This window comes from Fusarium flagelliforme (genome assembly GCF_020744385.1).
Source record: "Fusarium flagelliforme strain FIESC 12 MPI-CAGE-AA-0113 chromosome Unknown B0J16scaffold_2, whole genome shotgun sequence".
NCBI classification, from domain to species: domain Eukaryota; kingdom Fungi; phylum Ascomycota; class Sordariomycetes; order Hypocreales; family Nectriaceae; genus Fusarium; species Fusarium flagelliforme.
In genome coordinates this window covers 1,659,328-1,682,710 of record NW_025763504.1, presented here as the reverse complement: position 1 = coordinate 1,682,710, position 23,383 = coordinate 1,659,328, and the positions used below count along the sequence as shown (strand labels likewise).

The 23,383-nt window shown below is 48.9% G+C and overlaps 7 protein-coding genes across 7 annotated transcripts; 4 read left to right on the top strand and 3 right to left on the bottom strand.

Annotated features, from left to right (window-relative positions):
- Positions 1-36: 36 nt before the first annotated feature.
- On the top strand, positions 37-1,481 carry B0J16DRAFT_57566 (uncharacterized protein). The gene is made up of 2 exons (XM_046134086.1): positions 37-523; positions 604-1,481. The coding sequence occupies exons 1-2, from the start codon at positions 304-306 to the stop codon at positions 1,386-1,388; spliced, it is 1,005 nt and encodes a 334-aa protein (XP_045986191.1). The 5' UTR covers positions 37-303; the 3' UTR covers positions 1,389-1,481.
- A 103-nt stretch (positions 1,482-1,584) lies between these two features.
- Positions 1,585-2,770, bottom strand: B0J16DRAFT_57560 (Longin-like domain-containing protein). Its single transcript, XM_046134085.1, has 3 exons — positions 2,510-2,770; positions 2,423-2,457; positions 1,585-2,360 (listed from the first exon to the last, which is right to left on the bottom strand). Exons 1-3 carry the CDS (start codon positions 2,541-2,543, stop codon positions 1,782-1,784), a joined length of 648 nt encoding a protein of 215 aa, XP_045986190.1. The 5' UTR covers positions 2,544-2,770; the 3' UTR covers positions 1,585-1,781.
- Positions 2,771-3,249: 479 nt separating this feature from the next.
- Positions 3,250-4,698, bottom strand: B0J16DRAFT_411018 (Elongator complex protein 5). Its single transcript, XM_046133199.1, has 3 exons — positions 4,351-4,698; positions 4,130-4,298; positions 3,250-4,075 (listed from the first exon to the last, which is right to left on the bottom strand). The coding sequence occupies exons 1-3, from the start codon at positions 4,507-4,509 to the stop codon at positions 3,372-3,374; spliced, it is 1,032 nt and encodes a 343-aa protein (XP_045986189.1). The 5' UTR covers positions 4,510-4,698; the 3' UTR covers positions 3,250-3,371.
- Positions 4,699-4,794: 96 nt separating this feature from the next.
- Positions 4,795-6,459, bottom strand: B0J16DRAFT_332747 (Asx homology domain-containing protein). Its single transcript, XM_046126745.1, has 3 exons — positions 5,784-6,459; positions 5,078-5,734; positions 4,795-4,964 (listed from the first exon to the last, which is right to left on the bottom strand). Exons 1-2 carry the CDS (start codon positions 6,186-6,188, stop codon positions 5,114-5,116), a joined length of 1,026 nt encoding a protein of 341 aa, XP_045986188.1. The 5' UTR covers positions 6,189-6,459; the 3' UTR covers positions 4,795-4,964; positions 5,078-5,113.
- A 353-nt stretch (positions 6,460-6,812) lies between these two features.
- On the top strand, positions 6,813-9,114 carry B0J16DRAFT_315969 (uncharacterized protein; the record flags this gene model as incomplete). The annotated part of the gene is made up of 7 exons (XM_046125286.1): positions 6,813-7,188; positions 7,244-7,343; positions 7,393-7,556; positions 7,604-7,974; positions 8,028-8,060; positions 8,116-8,246; positions 8,301-9,114. 7 exons carry the CDS (start codon positions 6,813-6,815, stop codon positions 9,112-9,114), a joined length of 1,989 nt encoding a protein of 662 aa, XP_045986187.1.
- A 1,237-nt stretch (positions 9,115-10,351) lies between these two features.
- On the top strand, positions 10,352-12,814 carry B0J16DRAFT_57505 (general substrate transporter). Its single transcript, XM_046134084.1, has 8 exons — positions 10,352-11,022; positions 11,072-11,117; positions 11,169-11,249; positions 11,299-11,334; positions 11,390-11,455; positions 11,512-11,696; positions 11,819-12,291; positions 12,350-12,814. The coding sequence occupies exons 1-8, from the start codon at positions 10,527-10,529 to the stop codon at positions 12,560-12,562; spliced, it is 1,596 nt and encodes a 531-aa protein (XP_045986186.1). The 5' UTR covers positions 10,352-10,526; the 3' UTR covers positions 12,563-12,814.
- A 4,024-nt stretch (positions 12,815-16,838) lies between these two features.
- On the top strand, positions 16,839-23,036 carry B0J16DRAFT_263986 (transport protein Trs120 or TRAPPC9 TRAPP II complex subunit-domain-containing protein; the record flags this gene model as incomplete). The annotated part of the gene is made up of 4 exons (XM_046123339.1): positions 16,839-17,193; positions 17,257-18,052; positions 18,623-18,855; positions 18,919-23,036. The coding sequence occupies 4 exons, from the start codon at positions 16,839-16,841 to the stop codon at positions 23,034-23,036; spliced, it is 5,502 nt and encodes a 1,833-aa protein (XP_045986185.1).
- Between the last annotated feature and the right edge of the window lie 347 nt (positions 23,037-23,383).

Here is a 23,383-nt window from a genome sequence, read left to right as displayed (position 1 = left end):
CTGCTTTAGCCTGGGTCCCTTGCTACCTACAGCTTCTGCTTCCTCAGATCAACTCTCTCGAGCCGGGGAGACCGGTTCGAGTCGACGAAACCTCATGCGCCGCCCCCAGTCGTTTCTGTCCTTCGCCCCGCGACGACGACGGTGATTGAGGTTTTTCACAGTACTGCCTCTCATCTTTTTCCATACAAATTATCCCCGACTACGACTCTACGAGCTTACGTTATCCGCCCTCAGCGCAACCCCGCGATCTCTCTGTCGGCCAACCCTCGAGGGCAATCGCAACCTTTATCCTCGCAACAAACCATGAGCAGTCTTGACACAGTCGGGTCATTGCTTGCGGCCATTGCTACCCTCCTCGCCCAAGGATTGCGTATACTCAGCTTGGCTGACAAGAGCCATTGGGGCCCTGACGAGCACGAGCAGGTTCAAGCCCTTGCTGCTGCGCTGGACGAGGCCAAGAAGGACTTTCAGGAGCTGGCACCTTTGGTCAATGGTCAGGTATACTACGAAACCGACCGAAAACGTATGTTCAGCAATGCTTTACCCCATAACCATCGTCTAGAGGCATTTGCTGAGGAATCTCTGTGCTAACTTTCTCTATAGATGAGTCCCTTGAAGAGCTGAGAGCTTTGAAGGCTCAGTTCACCTCGCACATAGAACAGATAAAGGATTGGAGCCGTTCAGGCGGTCCAATCAACCCGATATGGGTGCGCGAGACGCATACTTTACAACGAAAGCTACATAGAGCGCAATGCCGAGCGGCAAGACGAATATACACATCGGAAAAGGAAGGGTCTTCGAGATGCTTGGGAGCATTCCTTGTTTATCGACAACAACGCAAATGGGCTTTGGATAAAACCGTACCAGACGAGCTCGAATATTCACAAAGATACCGGGAGGAATTGCGCCTGTGCAACGCTATAGGATCGTTCAAGCGGTTCGGCGATCGCGATATTGCCTTCGTGTGCGACTACTGCGACGGTCATATAATATGGGAGGATATTGAGAACATGCCCTCGATACGAACGTTTCAAGAAGCCGCGGCGTCTCCGATATTGACGTTATCGCCAACCCCCGATAACCCCCACTGGCAAGCGACAGGTTTCACTCAATCTGGACATCAGGAGAAACAGGTTGTCTTTGCGCCAGTCGCCATCGCAAACCATGTCGCACCGCAACACCGCGACTGGCTGGCTGGTTTGTTGTGCCCATACTGCGAAACGGAATCGACAGTACCTCAGGAACAGTACGACGATGAGGATGCATATCGACCAGATCTAGGATACGAAGATATGGCTGCGCTTCAGGAGCACCTCGAATGGCAACATATAGTGACCGCACCAACATCGCAGGCACAAGCGACTTCGAATGACTGCATAGTCATGTAGGTAGTGAGATCACGCACATGATATCAAGACTGGTGTTCGAAAATTGGTGTTTTTTGCTTTCATGGATGGTTGGGTAGAACAGATGGCATTTGGAGTTTGGAGTAACATACAACTGTCTACCTATGATAGGACTGCATGATTTGGAGCGATTGAGGTTATAATTCACAAAAATTCGCCAAACTGGCAATGGATAGACGAATTGACTTATCACAATTGATCACGCAATGTTCAATGCCTCGGGGCTCCCTTTTATGTGAGATCATAACTCAGGTTCCTTCGACATACATCAGGCATCATTACGCAGACCTCCAGAAAGTAAGAGTCATGATGCAGAGCAACGTGAGCAGACATAAGTATTAAGTGTGTAAAGCATAACCAGCTCGCTTGCATTTCTCAAAAGAATCGCCAATAAATGAAGAAAATGATGATGAACCCAAGAGCACCAAAGGGGCCGTACTGCTTGAGAAGCAACTCCCAGTTGATACGCACAGCGGCTCGACGGTACTTTTTGCTATCATCCCGTAGTCTCGAGCTGATCTCGCCCATGCGCTCCAAACTATCTCCACGGTACAGCAAATCCTCAATGTTCTTGGTCATGACCTTTGTAACATCGCGCAGCTCGTCGTTGAGTTTATCGAGGTTAGCCGTGGCACGTGAGTCGGCGTAGGTGGTTTTCGTCTTGGAGATGAATGTGTCAAACTCCATGAATGCGTAGGGTCGCAGGGCGGGAGAGTGCACTTGGGATGCTGGGTAGTTGGTGGTGAACTCGCGGGCAAGATCGGCGAGGTAGGTGAAGGCGAGCTTGCGAGGGTACGAGGGAGCGCAGATGGCGAGGAAGACGATGTCTGAGTCGATCATGTAATGAAGCGTGTGGTTGGGTGTCTCGATAGAGGCTTGGGACTCGGAGTTGCGAGTGAGCTTGCGGAGGACTTGGCGCACGTTCTGCTTGGTCTCTGCGAGGGAAGACTCGGCCTGCGGAAAGAAACTTGTGAGTATCGAATTGCGGTCGAGCTTGGAGGATATGAGGGGTGTACCTGTTCATCGTCGACCGAGGCGCAGAGCATAAGGCCTTGTAGAATGTCAGTATATGTGCTTGCGCTGCGGTAGAAGGGGGGTATTACCATCGAGCCTTGATATTTGTGTAGAATAGATCATTCTTTCGTTAGGTTTTGAGGGGCGAAAGAACAGGAGAGAGTTGTGCTGGTTGTAGAAGTGGCTCTTTAACTGCCTTGAAGACCTTCAGCTATACCACTACGTGTCAAGAAGACAGGTGATTATAGGGATGACGTCGAAGGGGCACAGAACCGAGCCACGCCAAGAGAAGTCCGTGGTGAAGTGGGAGCCTGATTTCAAGAGTATAGAAGATCAATTCAATCGATACTTGAACTTATCAGTTTGGAACTTGACTCCCTGTTTCGTTCTGGTGCCTGTATGTACGATTGTTGGTTGTAGTGGAGCTGGCGCATGTTAGAGAGACAGGAGCTTGGTGCTGATTAGATAACGAATCACCTCAGCGTTCCGACTAGGTACTATACTCAAGATGGTCTTTTCAAGTGTCCTGACGCCTTCGAGTACCGTTTTGTTGAATTCACAAAATATTTCCGTTGTTTATGTGTTGTGTGCGATCTATATATGGTCTCGAGTGGAAATTATTTTTGTCGCATGAATGTAATGGAAGGCATGAAAATCATCATGCCGCAAACACTTGCCATTGGACGTGTGGTTCACAGTACATCAACAGCGCGAAAAGAAAGATGTTTTGTAGGACGCAATATAACCAACCCCCCGCGAAAACTCTTAAAAAAGATGCATGGGATTGCAGCAAGTATCGAGATCTTTCTCGCTTACAATATCGACATAGCCTTAAACGAGGACTTCCATTGGAAGATGTGGAGTTTGCACTTCTTCTCGCTTACACACTGATTGAGCATTTGAGGATGGTCGTGAAGCGTTGTATTCATTTTCAAAAAGATAACCTTCTCATCATATCTCATCTTCCTCATCATCAAAGTCATCCTCTCTGCCCATCTCGTAGAGGATTCTCCCTCCCTCGCCTGCGCCAATGTCTGTTTGTGCATCAAAGTATGGCAGCACGATGCCCTCTCGGTCCTTGCGTTGTTTCTCTGTAAGGCCAAGGTTGAAAGTGCTCTCGGGCTCTTCTTCCCCTTCGCCTGCCTCCCCACTGTCCGTTGGCGTCGTAAACATGGGGTGATCTGTGAGCAAGCACACCTTTCCAGGCAAAGGTGCTGCTGTTGAACCCTTGGGGCTGAGGATGAACTTTTCAGATACAGTTCTTCCACTGCGTCGACGCAATTCCATAAAGATAACGACACCGTTACTATCTTCGTTCCTGTCCTTGCCCTTCTCTCCAAGGCCAACGAGTAGTCCTTCGCGATCTTCATTCAGACCCCATTCTGGCTCCTGGACACTTCGATTTCGTGCCTTTTGACGTTGGATCTCTTGGTACAGGCTCGATAGTCTGAGAATAGATGTGGCTAAATGGCACAGTACTGTCAAAGGATGGGGTTCGTATTCGCTGAAAGACCGTGGTAGTACAATAGGCACATCATCGTGGTATGTGGCAACAATTGAGACAGCAGGTGTGATGATGCTTGATAGAAAGCTTGCCAACGACTGCGGAGCTGCGGAAGCGAGAGCATTAAGTGAGTCTATGATCACAACGGCCCCTTATCACAGTTAGTCAAGAGGCATTGTCCAGTTGATAACTTTGCTTAACTTACTCTGGGTGGGCTTTCCCTTGTCTACCAACGGGTTAAACGCAGGGTAATGATTTAGCAAATCCTTTCGAACAGCTTGAAGATCCCTTCCCATGGCCTTTATGAAAACGTCTGCATCTTGTGGCTTCTTGAGCGTCACCATCGACAAGAAGATGACTTGTGTCTTTGCGATCTGAAATATTTTAGTTAGTCATACTGACTGTCTTGTTACAAGATGAACATACCTTCGCTCGAGCTACAAATTCACCAATGACCGGTCGCGCGGGTTGCTCGAGATTATCGATCATGAGAGTGAGAGGACTTGCGCCATCGCGGAGGTTGAGTAGCTTCTGTAAGAGAAGAAGACTGTGAGATCGAGCATGGATATTTGATGTTGGTGCCATGATTGCGGAGGGCAAGCTCAGGGTTCAGCTGAGCGCTGTAAAGGAAGACTGCAATTTTGATGACGGCCAGAGTTAAAGATACAGAGCTCTGTTACTAAGTATCACGCGTGAAATATGAGGAAATGAATATTCTAATCGGCGCCCAACTTGTTTGGTAGATGTTAGAATTCAGTGGGTCATCCATCTGAATGACTTCCGGCAAGGTCGACAGAAAAGATTGCTCACCTAATCTTTAGCTATGGGGAAAATACACCATCAACCACATCATACTGGGAGGCTAAACAGTAAATGAGCAAATATTTTTGTCGCCTATATATATCTAAAAACTCTGGACCAGCCAAGTTTTTCCCCCACTACAAAAGCCATCCCACAAAGGCATCCATGGATCCTCAATAATACAAATTCTGCATTGGATATTCGGCGAAGGCTAATCCTATCCATGTTTCCAGGTGTATCTGCAAGAACAAAATCAACACTAATCCTTGACCCGATGGCATTTCAGAACGAGATTCAAAAAGCAAGAAGAAGGAAGAAAGATCAAGAGAAGGGTAAAATAGAATAGACTTACAGGAATCGCGGCGTACTTTGACAGCACCCGAATCCTTTATGTTCGCTTTCCATCAACGAGCTTCAACTCGTTCTTTGCGTCTTCGCCATCAACCTCCATTGCAGTGTCTTCCTGATGACCATCAGCCACAACTGTCGGTTCCTCTTGTACAGCGTCGCCTTGAGGTAGTGCATCTACCCCAGAGTCCCTCTCAGGTTTGCCGTCCTTCTGCTCATTTGGTGTGCTGTTCGCCAAACTATCATTCGCTTCATACTCGTTTCCGTTGGTCTTGGGCTCGGCATCTTCCATCGTGACGTCGCCTTCTTCATTTGACACAGCAGGGCCTCGCTTCTTCTTAAACTCTGGCGGGAGCTCAACATCCCAGTCGTCCTTAAATTTGTTGTCCAAGTACTCGTCGAAGTCGCCCATTTTCCGCCGCTCGTGGGCTGACCAGGCCTCGGCCAGCCACTCGGAGTCGTGCCGTCCTTGTGCGATGTTCTCTGTATAAGCTGCGCAGTCGCGGCGGAAGCTGTCATCGTTCATGAGCGATGCAAAATCGGGACATGCATCTTCAGTGCCGGCGTCCAGAATATGCTCAGAGTCTGGGAAAAGTGCCAGGATTTCCGCCTTCTCTTCTTTATCGAGAACATCCCAGGCCATGGGATTTGACAATATGCTCTGTTTTCTCTCGTCAGTAAATTCGTCATTGAATCAAAGGGAGCCATACTCTGAGATCGGCGGAAGCTAGAGGCGATCTTTGATCAGTCAAAATATTGCCTGCATTCCATTTCGATTTTTTCGCCGTCTTCTTCACAACGACCCTCTTCCTGGCTTTGGCCTTTTTGGTACTTTTTGGCGTGGTGGTCGGGCTTGTCTCCTGGTCGTTTGGAGAAGTCGCAGTGGTGTTTGGTAGTTGATCAACCTTGGAGGTCGGTGTATCATCAAATCTTGAATCAGGCACTGTTGATAGAGGAGATGACTCTGTTGCATTTTCTTGTGGTGTTTGTGCACTCTCGCCGCAGACTATTGTCGCATCCTTTCCTTCGTCGGCCATGTTTGTGATGCTGTCAGGTAAACAGGAAGCCGGCGAAAGAATGTGGGATCCTGGTCCAGCTTCTTTCGTGAGCATCATATTGGCAGATCTAATGGAGAAAGAGGAAAATATGCCAGCTTTTCAGGTATAGAGAGTAAGAAAACAGATTTATAACTGGAAATTGCATTGATGTTTATTAAAATGCTGCTCCTTGTGTAGAATAAAGATTCTTTGTTTGTCTCCAGGGTAACTTCATCATCATTGCTCCTGCAGGCAGGCGCGACCTGTCAAGGCTGACAAAGCGGCAGTTACACAACATGATCGCTGTTTATTAATCGTTGTTAATCGTTGTTTCAATGAACACGCCGGGTTTTATGGTGTGTTCAATTAGTTCCACTGCCGTTCGCAATCCGTGATATTCATAACGCTGGTACCCCCACGACCTCTTGGGGTCAAATGCATCCCACTCTGGTCGCCCCTCATTGATCAACACGGCAATGTATCCGAACATGGTCTGGCAAGGCCCCCGCTTACTGAACGGATATGCTGAGAGCCAGAGGATAAATGCATGGCATTGGAATCCGGTTACCAAGTTACAAGGGTAAGCTAGAAGTTCATGACTGACATTGGTATATATATACATCCTATTTACCCTTTGTTCTATTCCCACTGTCCGGCGATCAACGTACTCTGTACTTTGTACCAAGTTGTATACGACATATCATGACTTCTAACAAGTCACTCTGCCTTGGCTATGATGGGATTCATCCCTTCTCCAAGGTTGAGATCAAGGACCGTTCTTCAGTCCAGGAGCTTCTTCGTACTGTCCTTGATCCTTTAGAGCCTTTCTTTTCACCCGAGAAGGCTCGTGTCAAGTGTCCAGGAGCAACAGCAGTCCGATTTGACCAAACTGCCTCCGAAGTGGAAGGAATATGTCGTCCATTGTGGGGATTGGCTGCTTTGCTGGCGGGTGGTGGTGAGTATGATGGCAAAGAATGGTGGATTCAAGGTATCAAGTCAGGAACCGACCCGGAGAGTCCCGAATACTGGGGATACCCTCAAGACAATGATCAAAGAATGGTTGAAATGTGCCCTCTAGGTAAGGAACCATAACGAATGTTGAACCGTGGTATACGTCTGACGCGGTATTCTAGGATGGGCACTTGCTGTGGCTCCGGACTTTTGGGGTAGCTTGTCAGATAAGGAGAAGAGTAATGTTGAGACATGGCTTGGAAACTCAATCAACGAGAAGAAGTCTGTTCTCAATACTCGAAGACTACTCATTAGCTAACCGCCATTGTAGTATGCCAAACACCAACTGGCTTTGGTTCCGAGTCTTCGCAAACCTGGGTCTGAAGAAGAATGGCGGCAAATTCTCCCAAGAGAGGCTTGACAGCGACATTGAACACCTTGAAACCTTTTATCGTGGAGGAGGTTGGTCAAACGATGGCCCCGAAGGCATTCACCGTAAGAGTGATCCGGAATGGTATGGTGACTTTGACTTACACGAACAGAAATGGACTACTACTCTTCGAGCTTTGCGATCCAGCTGCTGCAGCTCCTGTATGCCAAGTTGGCCGGAGAGGAGGACCCGAAGCGTGCTGAAGAGTTCAAGAGACGTGCACAGCAAGTTGCCCTGGACCTGATTCACTATTTCGACGATGAAGGTAGGGCCATCCCCTACGGCCGAAGTGTGGGATATCGGTTTGCCATGGTGTCTTTCTGGGGAGCCTTGGCTCACGCTGATGTCGAGTTGCCTGCACCTTTAACCTGGGGCATGGTCAAAGGAGTGGTTCTACGACACCTGCGCTGGTGGCAGACACAGAACGATATCTGGACGTCAAGCGGAACACTGTCGATTGGGTACTCGTATCCAAACATGTATGTAAGTAACAGCTGCCCTTGTTCCTCGAGTTCGCATCTACTAACACAGATTAGATGGCAGAGAACTACAACAGTCCAGGAAGCCCAGTAAGATCCCTAACAACATAAAAAAAACTAGAAAAAACGTCTGACCTTGACATAGTATTGGGCCTGCCTCGCATTCATGTGTTTGGCTGCACCAGAAGATCACCCATTCTGGACATCCGAGGAAGAATCGGCGAGTGGTGTGATTCCAAAAGCCAAAGCCCTGCACCAACCAGGCCATATTATGAGGTGAAGGGCTCATCATATACAATTTCACATGCGGTAATACTGACATTGGTCTAGTTATCTGGGTGGTCACTGCATGCTGCTCTCATCAGGACAGGCTTGCAGCTACCCAATGAAAGGAACGCATGCTAAGTACGGCGGATTCGCTTATAGCAGTGCCTATGGATATTCAGTCCCCCCTGGCCTTTTTTCATTGGAGCAATATGCACTTGCATCGCAACTCGGGCTGTCGGATGATGGGGGCGAGTATTGGAAAACCCGAAGACTCTGCGAGTATGCGGGGATCGAAGACCGCGAAGGCAACCCCGTCCTCGTCTCGATTTGGAAGCCGTTTCCGGATGTCACGATTCGCACCATTCTGGTCCCCCCAGAAGAGAAGACACCAAACTGGCACCTTCGAGTTCACCACATCAAGAGTGCTCGTGAGGTCATGACAGCAGATGGTTCCTTTGCCATCTGCAATGTCAACACAACCAATGGGCGATATCTGGGCCCTTACGATGAAGGAAAGCATGAAGGAACATCGCCCAAAATCATTGGAAACTACGACTTGAATACTCCCGATGGCTGGACAAGCGGAAAGTTGGGGGCTTTTGCAGTGTCAAAGGGCGCTGTAGGGATTAAAGCTTTGGAGCCAACAGAAGGTCGTCAAGCCATGCTGGTTAACGCGGACCCAAACTCGAATCTCATCGAGAGCCGAAGTACAATCCCAACCTTACAACATACAATCAAAGCTGGTGAGTCGGTATGGTATGTGTCTGCCATATATGCCAAGCCATCGGGGGTTGGGGTGAGCAAAGAGAGCTATCTCGATGGATGGAACGAGACCCCAGCTTTGCCAGACTGGCTAGAGAAAGAGATGAGTGCTTAACCCCAAATGCCAACAACAAGCTCGAATGGATGGAAATGAGATGGATGGCACGGAAACGAGAAATTCCATCAATCAAATCAATAAACGACCTTCTCCTCATTCAACGACGGCTCCCCGCCATCAGCCCAATCTTTGCCTGCCTATAGCTAACACTCATTTGCGGGGAGGCCTGCTGCATCTTGTTGTAAACCTTGGCAGAGCTCGATTTCGCTGTAGATCCGGCGGCCGTTGAAGGAGCCGGCTATTGAGGCTGAAGTGATCATGCTCCATTCTCATTTGGTACGATAACCTTAAAAAGGCTCCGCATTTGGCTGAAGATCCCAGACACTTGTGATCCCCGCCCGGAAGAAATGATTTCCACTTATCACATCACAGAGATATTCGCGGCTTCTTACCACTATTCACTGGCGCATGTCACCATGATCAATCGACTTGAGCCGGCACTGCGGATGAAGAACTCTTTGGTGGAGTATCTCCCCACAACCCCAGGTTCCACGCAGTAACCTCTCGTCTCCCCGCATGTTGGCAAAAATCATCACAAGGATGTTTGTTTCCAAGTCGTCAAGTACATCATGGAGGGATCTTGTGCCCCCAAAGTTCTATCACGAAAACCGCCTGGGCATTCCGCTAGGTTGCTTCTCCCGCGCTTGATGGCGTAGCCAATTTCAACGACACGAGCAAAGCTATTCGTGGACAATTTCTTCCATCTTCTTGTGTTCATTCCGAGGATACGATTCCCTACGCTAGTTGATATACTATGGTTTTGAGCTCTTGGCGTTCAGCCTGGTATCTTGCTTGATAGATTACTACGATATCTGAACTCTGGTTGAAAGACCGAGCTGGTTACTGTCGCGCATCATTGCTGGTAACACAGCTGCAAAAAGATACGTCGACAAGGAATAATACCGTTTCAGTATGCATCGGCGTTTTCTGTGCCTCTATGTGGTGCGCATGGTATCCAACCCTACTGGTAAGTCTATGCAATTGACATGGGAGTTCATAACACACCAATGAAGCCGGTGCGCCGAAGTTGGGGGTGAGAGTCGGTTGATACGACCCCATGCGTGGCTGCTACTGGTCCCTGGGCGATCGGTTTGGGGATGGTGGTCTGGGGGGAGTTTGACAGTAGCACCTCGACCCGTTGATCATTTAATATCCTGCAAGATCCCCTCGAGATTGTGACTTTTTCATCAGAGATCACACCTCCTCCAATCTTCGGTGTCTTTGAATCTTTGAGCACCACTTTGTTACCTCGATTGCTCCACATCTTGGTTCGATTCAGAATCTGGGGAAACAAGCTTAAATTTAGAGCATCCCCTATCTTGTTCTTAGCTCCAAAGTCCATCTCGACCTCACTTCCTCGGCTGTTGCCACTCATCCAGTACTACGAGTTGACTTCCAATACCGCAACCATGGGTATCGCGGGTGTCCTCAAGAAAGTCATTCGCAATGACGCGATGAAGACTGACCCCGAAGAGATCTACAACTGGCGTGTCTTTGCCGTCGTTGCAGGTTCATGCTTTGGAGGTATGCTGTTCGGTTGGGACACTGGAGCTATTGGTGGTGTTCTTGCCATGAAGGCCACTCAGGAGCGCTTCAACTATACTCCCGCTGCCAAGACCACACTCGATCAAAACATTGTCTCAACTCTCCAGGCCGGTTGCTTCGCTGCTTGTTTCTACACCTCTTACTTCACTGAGAAGTATGGTCGCCGCTGGTGTCTCATCGCAACTGGTGTGATCACAACTATTGGTGTCATTCTTCAGGCCGCCTCTACCGCCAATGGATCTCTCCCCGTCATGTACGTCGGACGCTTTGTCGCCGGTCTTGGCGTCGGATCTGCCTCATCTTTGGTTCCACTGTATGTGTCTGAATGTGCGCCTCGAGCTATTCGTGGTGGTTTAACCTGTAAGTCCCTGCTTGTTATAAGTGGAAGCCAAGTGCTAACCCGAGGTAGCTTTTTACCAACTGTTCATCGTCACTGGTGTCATGCTTTCTTTCTGGTATGATTGCACCTTGTCAATTCCTCAAGCCTACAGCTAACATGACAACAGGATCAACTATGGTGCTCTTCTTCACCTCAGTGCTCCTACTGTCTACGCCCTGCCCCTTGCTCTCCAAGCTCTCCCTGCTGTGTTCGTAACACCTTGCCTGTACTGAGGATAACAACTAATCAGATTCCAGACTCTTGATTGTCTGTATGTTGGCTGCTCCTGAGAGGTTAGTAGCCTTCGCAAGAATCCGGCAAGATCCCTTTGCTAATAAACAAGAATAGTCCTCGATGGTGTGCTCGCAAGGACGACTGGGAACGTGCCAAGTCCATCTTGATCGGACTTCGACAGTAAGCTTCTTTATTTCTTTTGTGAAGGGTCATTTAATAACTCCCTTGCGCTATAGGCTTCCTGAAACCCACGAATATGTCCAAACCGAGATCCAGGAGATGTCTGCCCAACTCGAAGCTGAGAAGCGACTCACTGGCAACGCCTCTGCCTCCACCCTCTGGAAGGAACTCGTTACCATTCCTGGAAATAGAAAGCGAGCTATCATTTCCGTTTTGCTCATGGTCTGCCAGCAAATGACAGGTTTGTCTCTACTCTTATCCCAGGACGTCTGATTCGAATAATGACCTCCTCTCCTCTGAGAGGTCAGGCGTTGATCGACTCGGACTTGCAGGTATCCTATGTTCTTAGCTAACTTATGGAAGGTGTTAACGCTGTCAACTACTACGCCCCTCAGATCTTCCTGTCTCTTGGTATGACCGGCACTTCTGTCTCACTCTTCGCCACTGGTGTCTACGGTATCATTAAGGTTCTTGGATGTGCCACTTTCCTCATCTTCTTTGCCGATTCTCTTGGCCGACGCCGCAGTCTTCTGTGGACCAGTGTTGCTCAGTTCCTCGCCATGTACATCATTGGTATCTACGGTCGTGTTGAGCCCCCCATTGCTGGTGCAGGTATCTCTGCCTTTGGATATGTGGCCATCGTCTGCATTTACCTCTGGGCTGCTTTCTTCCAGTTCGGCTGGGGACCTTGCTGCTGGATTCTTGTTTCCGAGATCCCTACCGCCCGTCTTCGAGCTCTCAATGTTGCCATTGCTGCGGCTACTCAGTGGCTTTTCAACTTTATCGTTGCCCGAACTGTGCTCACCATGCAAAAGACTATGGGACCTGCTGGTTATGTAAGTACTTATATGCAAAGCTACGATGACCACAAAACAGCTAACAATAACTCCACAGGGTATGTTCTTCATGTTCGGTACCTTTGATCTTCTCATGGGTGTCTTTGTGTGGTTCTTCGTCCCTGAGACCAAGGGTCTCAGTCTGGAGCAGATGGACGAGCTCTTTGGCGTCGTCGACCACCAGAGCAAACTTGACGCCGAGGGCCCTGAGGGAGCCCGCACTCCTAGCATCCGCGAGGAGGTGGCTCATGTCAAGAGCAGCAAGAGCTAAGCATGTTGCCTTGGTATTGAAGACAACGCGGACTTGCACTGGAGGGGCGTCTTTGCTGATGTGTAATGAGTGGGAAGGATTGCTTGCAAATGACCAAGTACGAGGGTGATATACCTATAGCATGATATATGGACATCTGAGACTAGTTGAGATGGCCTGAAATATGATCTATTACGACCAGGAGTCTTTTGTCGATGTTTTCGGTTTAAAGTGAAGATCAGCAGGTTGGAGGGATCTGCCTCTACTGCTTGTGGTAGTCGATATAGAAGTTGCCAAGTTTAACCCAGAGAGTATACGAGAGAAACGACCCCTGACACAACCTGGTCCTAAGAAGGATTCCAGTTCGCCTATCAATCTTATAACAAGCTCGATTTACAGGCGAATTGAGTGGGTTTGAACCTGACATATCAGTTATAGGGAATCGACTGCCTACATACATCATCTACCAGTGCATAACCAAGGCGAGCAGAAACGTCTATTAGATTAGTGTGAGGTTGTGTTTCATGATCGGAGTGCGCCTGGTAGATCATAGAGTCTGTGTAATGCTGTGCGGCATGCAGGTGTCACGGATCCTCATGCAATGGAATCATCCCGATAGGCTAATGGCAATAGATTGTTCAGGATACTCAAGAAAGGAAGGGCGTAACCGCATGCTACAATTAAAGACTAGATCGTGGTATCATGTAGGAGTCAGTCGCAGGGAGTTGCTGGTCTGAACATGACTGCGCTGGAATTTAGTGGTCTCTCTAGGATCATTAGCTGGCCCCTGTCTAAAGTTTATCCAACCTTTGATCCCAGGAGAAAGGAGCTTGTCTTCCGCACAGTCGATGCACGTCCTTTTTGAACCGGATCAAAACTCTGTTGTCCGTGAATACAAAAGTCCCCTGACGCTTCGAGGGAGAAGCCCTGGATCAGGAACATCAGAGTTTGTGTGGGGTTGTGTCTCCGTCATTTTGTGCTTGTGTGATTGATAACGTTCATCACTATCTACGAGTGTGATATCGGACCGAAGACAAGGTCTTGTGAGACGTGGATTTAGTTGACTGCGAAATTAATCCACGAAGAAAAGGATAATACGCTTGGCTTCTAGAGAGGCACGCAAAGGTAAGGCGAGAGTGAGAGAGAGGATGGGAAAGCAAAAGAAGACCCTGACCCTCAAGGAACCAACGGTCACTACCGAAGAACCAATCAGAAAGGACCCAAGTTGTTAAAAAGCCCCCCTCATAGAAGAAGACGTAGAGTTCTAGGCCCTCTTGGCGCTAACCTTCGGTCTTTGCGACCTTCAGCGAACGAATCCTGTGTCTCCTATTCGTGGAGAACGTGGGAAGAACAACAAGACAAGATTCCTGTCTCTTGGAGTTGGGCCACTGCCGACAGTAGCGTCATCCCTTGGTGCATTGTTGCGTTGCAGGATCGGCATATTTCATGTGCCCAACCCAAAATCTAGGGTGCTCATATCGTGTATCAAAACAAAAGTCTGACCGCAGCGCCCAAGATCGATTGGTTTGCGAGGGGATTAGTACGTGTCATGAAGATCTCGATAAGAGAGGGAGACAGGTAAAAAAGAGATCGTGACCGTTTCTTCAACGTCGTCATTTAAATTTAAACGATGTCGAGCTACTAAGCCCTGGTGGGCTAAGGCTCTAAGTTGACAAGGGACCCCCCATGGAGGTTAATGGACTCGAAAGTTTGAGGATGGCGTTTCATGGTTTCACGTTTTTGAGGAACCATTCGGATAGAAGGACGAAGAATGAAGGAATTCTACGGATGCATCCTACGTGTAGTATTGCGTAAGTGCTGGTGTTGCCTGAGGATATTCTTCATCCATCCAGTGTACATACTGTATTGCATACGTTACTGTGATAATCTCCATGTTCCTGCAGTGCGAGGAGCAAAGATACCCCAGACCCAAGCTAAGGCCATACTGTACCAGGACTGAACAGACCAACTGGCTTAACTAACAGGGTCTACATAGTATTTGGAATTAACGTAATTAGTCTTTGGTCCGCCCTATCCCGAGTCCCTGACTCGTCTGCCGCCTCAAAAAATACTCTTCCAATCTCGTCCATGATCAGCCGACAAGGGCCAGGTTCAGTAGCTATTTCTGATTATCATTTCTGCCCTATGACAATGAAACCTTTTGAAACTGGCCTGACTTTGGGTTCTTCTGTTAGTATCGTACTGCGTCCTATCAGGAATAAACCGCTTTGATTATCAGTCCGTATGAGAATAGTAGTTTGTGGCTATGTATGTACGATAGAGCACATACACACAGACGTGCACAGTCCCAGTGACAAGTGACAGTCACAACGTTTCTTTTGTCTCTATCTCTTTAATCGGGTGTCTCGGTCACAGCCCTGTTGATCACCAACGGCCAAGAAAGTCAAAGGCATCGAACATGCAGCGCAGGAAGGGACTAGACCCACAGCTAGATAGATAGATACCTAGGAAAGCATGGATGGACAGACGTTGGAAACCTAAAGTTTGTTTCTATTTTATCTTCTCTAATGTACTATACTCAGCAATACTTAGAGTACACTACCTACTTTGTGGCCTGATGTTACTCTAACTCTACTTCTTCAAGAGTTGAACTAGGTAACTGTACATACGCTAGGTATTTGTATATCCATGCCCGACCAACTTAACTTACATGGATGTCAAAGGTTCTCTCTGCCCTTGTCAACAATATGGGGCATTGAGGCATTGAGGCATCAATCTTTCCTCTCTGCTTCTTGTTCTCTCTCGCTCTCTCCGAACCGAAAGAAAAAAAGGACTCAAGTACAGGCTGTAACCATCCGTTGTTTTCCGTTCCTTTTAGTTTCTATTTCAGCTCTTTGTATTTCCTCTCGAGTGAACAGATGTTTTCCACGGTTATTGTCTCTATTGAACTGGACCCCCATCACATTACGACTAGGGTCAAGCTCACAAGGGCCCAACCAACGACTTGACTTTGACTGCTCGCTATACTACGCTACAACTGTGTATGTGCGTGGTGTATCTATCCATATTTGTATATGTATCCGCGGTCTTATCTCAGACCCATCATTGCTTACACGGATCGATTTCTTCACGCATACACTCAGCCCAACACACTCAACAACTGAAGCCTTATCCTTATTCTCGAAACTCCACAACGCTGCAGCTTGCATAGGCACAAGTGCTGATGGACTACGGTCTATCCAATCGGCCATATTCAACATCCTAGGTGCATGATAGCTGTGCCTTAGCCTTCAGCTTGATCGAAATAGCGGTCCGCACTTTCACTTATACGGATAACTGGCAGCCGAAGACCGACTCGCTCGAAACTTGGACAGCGCATTGACTGTACCAATCAGTCATTGGTCTCGTCGTTTTGTTGTACCAATCTCTAAGAATTTCGCCAATCTTCGGCGTCAATTGCACTGCACTTAGGCTATTGGTCTTGCAGAAGCACCATAGAGACAAACGAACAAGCTTGAAAGAAGGAAAGACAGCGAGGGTTAACAGAAGAATCTATTCTCTGTTTCAGATCGATATCGGACCGAGCTCGTATTGACAGCGACTTACACGATCGACTAGGTCAAAGTCACGGCAATCCTTCAGTCAATAGTTGCTGCGGCCAAAGCGGCCAACTTGCGGCAGTCAGGATGGCATTTACCGCTACCCCACGACATAATTCAGGTTCAATGCCGAACCCCTCCTTTCGTAAGTGACCCCAGATTTATTGGTTTTTTTTGTTTTGTTTTATTTTTCTTTTGCCGCTGGATGTCTGCTCTAGATGGATTCCTCAGACTAGACCCCAGCCCGCCCCTTCGGCCTCTTCCCTTTTAAGCCCTAAACAAGTTTTTATGGATAACCAGTTTACTTGGGTAATTGTTTTCCGCATCTCTCCATTATTTGTCATATTGTTTGCTGTTCGTGTCAGGTATTTTAGTTGCTGAGTGGGCTCCAAATGCCGTTTCCCTCATCATCCAATCCCGAATGATGTAATTTGTTCCAGGGAAGCTCAGCTCAGCTACGGTACCTGCCTACAGTTAAGCTCCAAGCTCTCCACACTTGCTTGGATCCCGCATCTCTTTATTTTCCATACCTTGGCACGAATTCAAACAATTGACGATCAATTCCTCTCGCCGAGACGGGTAATATTCCTGGATATTCAAAATCTTTGAGTTACATAATCAAAGACATTGGGGAAACGAGCCCGGGAAAAGGAAAAAGGGAATTGCCACTTGTCTGGAAAGAGCTTGGGAATTCGTCAATTTCACAAACACTATAAAACCATGTACACGCCATTATAATGGCCGACGCTGACTCTAACCCTTCTACAGCCACGCACAATTCCCCGCGAACATGGCTCCTCACTTCAGCACTGTCGCCACTAGCCGTCCGACTCATCCGACTGCTTCTGGCACACGGCGACTACGTTGTCGCATGTCTACCGCCTTACGAGATCGATCATGAGGACCGCAGCGCCGAGTTCCGCGAGCTTGTGAATGAGTGTAAGAGCTCAAGAAAAGACCGCGAGGGGTGGAAGGATCGAATTCGCGGCATCCGATGTGACGGAGCTGCCATGGGAAGCTGTGGTGCTGCTGTCGCAGAAGCTGTTCAGGTCTTTGGGCGGATCGATATTTTGCTATGCTGCAAATCTGATGGTATGTCAAAAGCTACCTATGTAGTTCGCTTGCATACATCTGACTAACTCAATTATTTTGAAGCTGTCGTTGGAACGGTAGAGGAGCTGTCAACAACACCGTTCACACAGAATCTCGTTCGCGACCAATTCGAGTCTGTCTTCTTCTCACAGGTCAACTTTATCAGAGCTGCGCTTCCTCAGCTCAGGACTCAGCACACAGGGCATATCATTGTTCTCACCAGCACTGGCGGTCACATTGGAACTCCAGGCATGTCAATATATACAGCCGCGACATGGGCCCTCGAAGGCTTTTGCGACTCACTCGCATACGAGATCGCGCCCTTCAACATCAAAGTCACAGTTGTTCAACCAAACAAGGAGATTCTATCCTTGACCAACCGCCTCACCTTCGCCCCTCAGCTACCTGCTTACGACCAATATCAAGAGTCCGCCCCAAGCATTCGCGACATTCTCGCCAACGTCCTCAACACTCACCCCGACACAGCTTTACCATACCCCACATCACCAGCTGACTATGGGCCTTCGCCAATGTCTCCGCCAAGTATATCTATCGAACCAGATGTAGCGCCCGGTGAGATCCTGCATCGGTACCCCAAGCTGCCGCCCGGCGCAGCAGATAAGCTGGTCATGGAGACGGTACACGCTTTATCGGCAATCGGAGGACACGAAAACCCTCCAGCGCGCCACATAGTTGGCCATGAGGCTGCCGTTGCAGTTAAGGAGAAGCTTAAAACGGTTACAGAGGAGTTAGAGGACTTTGTAGAAGCGAGTTTATCTGTGGATACGTTTGAAAGTGAGTTACAGGCGGAAGCGAGAGAGAGAAAGACATCAGATCAAAGTCCACAAGGACCACCTTCGTCAGTTGGATAAAGACGATGAACAATAATTCGAAGAAAAATATAGCTTTCATATAAGTGAGAGTTTGGTGATATCTTCGAGAAAACTGGACAGGACACTGTTGGAGGCTGAAACCCTGATACCCTGGCGTGTAGTGTATTTCGCAGACCGGGCTTAAGATACCACGAGTTTTCACTGCTCACTCACAGAGTAATCGACCCAATATAAAATATCAGAGATATTAATTGAAAGACTGATTGGTAGGATGATATGATATGAGACAAGTGTTGACGTGGACTTGCTGTCGCTGGTATGCATTTATCGGCTCGCAAAAAGTCGCCTCCGGTTCCTGGCTTCTCCACTATATCCGGCCACCCATGTCAGGGTAGGCTACCGACATGCTATCCATTGCAGCTCCTAGCCGCATGCGACAGGTGTACGATACCAAGCTCAGGATCCGGCGATCAAAGACGACATTTCAGCTTCCAAGGCTCAGCTTTGCAATTACACGAGGCGACATCGATACGATAATGCGATTATAAGAAACGAAGTCAATTCACATCAATCGAATATAAGAGACGCTCATAGAGTCGCTCTCTACCAAAACTCCAACCACGTTGCGCCGGCGGACATGTTGAGCAAACACCAGATGCTAGGATGAGCTTGGATCCTTTGGCCCCCGTCGCTCCCGCGAGGGTGAAGACGCTTCTTTTACCTCTGGGGCAGATAAAAGCAGACCGATTCGCTTCCTTTGTCGAGCGATTAAACGAACAACATGTAGTCCACCTCCGCGACATCAGCGCCGATGGCCGACCCAACAGGAGTAAGTGATGCCGTCACCCCGTCCGAGACGGCGCTTGTCCTGGCGCTGACACAGCTTGCGCAGACATGTTCTCGCCTCTGGCCTACCCGGATGGCGCTATAATATATAACCTCGTTACTCACGTTCCGCCGCCTTCTCATCTCGCCCTTACTCCCTTCGACTTATATCGAGAACCCCTTGCTATAATAGCTTTGGCGGATGGCACCGAGCTGCATCAGAAGAACCTAAACAAACGACAGTCGATGAATGGTGCGGGACCAACGACAACAGAGAAGAATATCAGGGCTTTATACCAGGAGCTCGAGGAACTGCGCGATACATACCCCAAAGCTCTCGTCCACCACGTTTTGATTTTCGACTATGTCAACCCCCATTCCACCGAAATTCCAATGCCCGAGGGCCTCATCGATATCCCTCCCCCCGAGAAATGTACGGTGACTACGATCAGGACAGTCATGTGCGACATCTCCTCGCTTCTGCTCGCTGAGATGACGACATTGGCTAAGTCCTTTGAGGCCATGACGAACATTGAGTCTCCTGTGCCTTATTCAACAACATCGAGGCATACGAATGGAACTGGCTCATGGGGCGGAGAAGGCGGTCTAAACAGTCTTCTGAAGCGGAACTCGAGCATTCCCTCGTCGAAGCATTCCTCACGCTCTAACTCGGCAGGAGGGATCATGGATAAGGCCCATGCTCGCATGTCTATGCCAGTCAATGTTCGCCCAGGACTCCATTCGAGCAATTCGACGCCGGGATTATCATCAACGCCCCCGAAGAGCAATCTGTCAAATCCACCTATGACTACGGATGGTCCAAGTCCGCCGACTAGTGATCGGTCGACGCCGGAACCGTCTGCGCTGCCAGAAACCTCCGAAAGTTCTCGATCAGCCAGCCGTGATCGGATATCAACTCAGGGCTTTGGTTCCGGCGGTGTAAATGATCGTTGGAGGCACAGAACCAAGGGGCGAGCAGCTGTTGTCGTTGGTTCTATGTTTTTACAAGCTGGTCGCTGGACCGATTCGATCAAGGAGCTTAGCGATGGTGCCATGGCTGCCCGGTCTGTCAACGACCATTTGTGGCACGGCAAGGCTCTTGAGCTTATCCTGGTAAACCTGTTTCTTCTTGGCTGGTCCAATATCGAATTTCATGTCCCTACCGTACTCATCCAGTTCCCGGACAAGCCAGCTCACAAACAGGCACCAGACCCTACGCCTGAGGACCCTAATCAGCCGAAGCATCTTAGGAACCTCCAAGCGTTACTGCCTGAACTTCTCGAGCGCATTATCCTCCTTTACTCTAGAGTTTCTTCGGACAGCCTTCCGCCTTTGCCACTATCCGAAACGTTCATCCGCTTTTCCAAAATCTATCAAGCTCTTCACCTGTCTAACGGTTACCTTGATAAAGATTCCCTGGCCATAATCGCAACAGGAATCGTACCTGAGCAGCCTCTTGCGGCGCCACCACGATTTGGTGTAACACCCACTCGACAACAAATCGGAGCGATGCTTTTCAAGGCATTCCCCGCAGGTGCTTCGGAGCTTCTTACAACCGTTGACCGAGCGTCCATCCTGAGCGGTATAGCGACTGTTCTGGGACCCTTGGGACTTCACCGGAAGAAGGCTATGGTAATAAGAGAACTCGTGTCAGTTCTTATTGGTGGTCTCGTCGAGGCACGAACCCGAGGAGCTGCTGATATGGGCATTCATCCTGCTGCAGGTCTGATGTCGCTGACCTCCGGCAGTGGTGGTTCGAGCAGCGGCGCATTGGCCTTAGAGATTGGAGAGTGTGACGTTGAACAGGGCATAGAGGCTCTGATGACTCTGCTCTGCAAATCTTATGGCATCGTCGGGTTTGATCTAACTAGAAAAGCCGGTGCAAAGAACAATGAAGACACTGATGATTCGGACGAAGCCGTGATTGCTAGGATACGTGGCCAGTCTGCAGCTCGCTTCTTCGGGTTCCCAGACGTCAAGCTTAATATTCTGAGAGCCTGTATCAACTTCTCGGAAGCTTTGCCAGATTTTGATGGCGTTCTACGATTTTCGAGTGACCTTCTACGCACAGCTGGTTCAGGCGTCGCTCCGGGACCTCGGCGAGAAGACGCATCGCCGATGATCATTCGAGATGAACAAGTGCGACTGGCAACCGGAATATCAAGAACTGCAGGCTTGGTACAGAGGCTAGGCTACAATGACATAGCAGCCGAGTACTGGGATGAGTTTTTCGTGAGAGGCATCAAGCTTGAACCCTCGCTAACTAGCAAAACACCAGTCGCTCACTCAAGGAGTATCTTGCCTGGTGCCACTGCCAGTCGCGCATCCCAGGATGTCGACCCATTCATTTACAACCCGTTCTTAAAGAAGCCCGATGAGACGGTAACCCAGACCCTTGTGGCTGATGAATACGCTACTTTCAAGATCACGCTACAAAATCCATACGATATCGAAGTTGATGTCGAATCCATTCACTTGGCCACCGAAGGTGTTCAATTCGACGCTGTTAAGGAGGCAACGGTGGTGGGCCCATATCGAACACAAGTTATACGGCTTAGAGGAAGAGCAAAGGAGGCAGGAACTGTCAAGGTTACTGGCGCCATTATCAAAGTTCGAGGATGTCGTGAGCGACGATTCCCTGTTTTCTCTATGCCTTGGGTACCAAAGCAAGAGGTCAAGATCAAGGCCAAGGGTTTGGCCGCACTCGAGGAGGCCGTGACAGACGTCAAGCCTTTTGCTCCAAAGCTCGAAGCTGAAAGCATGAGTCTTACGGCCATTCAAGCACAGCCACTAGTGGTAGTTAAGTCGACAACACTTGCCCAGTCTTCAATTATGATCTTGGAGGGCGAGAGACAGGTGTTCTCCGTGACATTGCAGAATCTTGCATCGACACCAGTGGACTTTATGCTCTTCTCTTTCAAGGATTCTACACAGGAGCCCTTACAGACTGCGATCAGCAACCGAGATGCCACACCTTCCGAGCTCTATGAGTACGAGCTTGCGCTGATGAAGAAGCAAGCATTGCGACTTCCTAACAGCCAGCAGACTCGTCACATTGCAGCCAATGGAGAGGCGACATTTGAATTTGAGATTCTAGGCAAGCCCGGGCTTACAACTGCAACGATTCAGGTTGACTACACACACCTGGGATGCCCACAAGAAGACATGCCTGATCAGTTCTACACGAGACAGGTTTCTCTGGATCTTACTGTCACCGTGAATGCCAGTGTTGAGCTTGCCCGGATCGATGCGCTACCTGTACATGGTGACATTCCTCAGCCTCTGTGGGATCGTCTGGGTAGTTCTTTTACAGCTAAACCCGACGAGTATTGTCTCTTGTCTGTGGATCTTCGCAACGCCTGGCCCAGTCAGATGTTGGTGCAATTGGAGAGCAACGATGGAATCTCTGTCCAAGAAGATATTCTTCCTGGCAACACGAGTCGAGTTATTCTACCCGTCAAGAGAGTATACTTGGAGGATCCTCATGCCACAATACCAACACTGAATCCATCTCGAAACCGACAGTTTGTGGTCAGTGCTAGCAAGATCTCACCTGAGGTGGAGCGAGCCAACCGCGAAGGTTTCTGGTATAGGGAAAGGGTTCTCGATTGTCTCAGAGCGACATGGAAAACGACGTCACTACCTAAGAGAAGCGGCTCGATTGACCTGCGAAGCATCAGATTGACCACACGGATGATTGAGGCTATCAAGGTTGACGAAGTCGATATTGAATTGTCTGTCGAGGATGCCGATGGCAATGCAGCTGAGACGGGCGTGGCATACGTTGATGAATTTATGCAACTCAAAGTGCGTGTCACTAATCTAACAGCTCAGAAGATCCACCCTCTGGTTAGAATTCTACCTGCGCTTTGCCATCGACCTGCGAATGTTGGCTTGGAGTTTACACGAAAGCTTGCATGGAATGGTACTTTACAACAGCTCATTCCAGTGCTGGAGGGACACGGCAGCGCAGAAGTTTCGGTAGGAATGACAGTGCTTTGCCGTGGAGAGTTTGAGATCTCAGCATCTGTGGAAGAGGTGCAGGTTTGGGAGGAACCTAGAGTTGAGCCTACACGGGCGCGATCAGAGTCGCAGACTATGAAGGATGCTGCTCTGGGAGTTAAGGAGAGACGAATTTGGCATGCCAGACAACCTTGTATGCTGATGACGAGAGATCGCAAGTAGAAGAATGAGGAGGGATTTTGATAGGGGCTGTTGACTTGCATTTTGGCCCATCTATATTAGATAATGGAGACTTGTGATATGATGCGATGTAGATATTAGCGAGTAACATGGATAGCGATCGATGTCCTACTATTTCCTTCTCACGACGAGCATTCCTTGTGTTTGAAATCTGTCCATCATGACCGTTATCGGCTACCCTCCGGCTTCCAATATCTTAATATCCTACAAGGCGTATCATAGCTGAGGTAAACCCGCATCTTGTGGAGAGTACCTCTATAATCTATCAACCCAAGCATGAGTCGTTAAGTCTGCCCTCATTGCAGACGCCATTTCTGATGCTAACACTT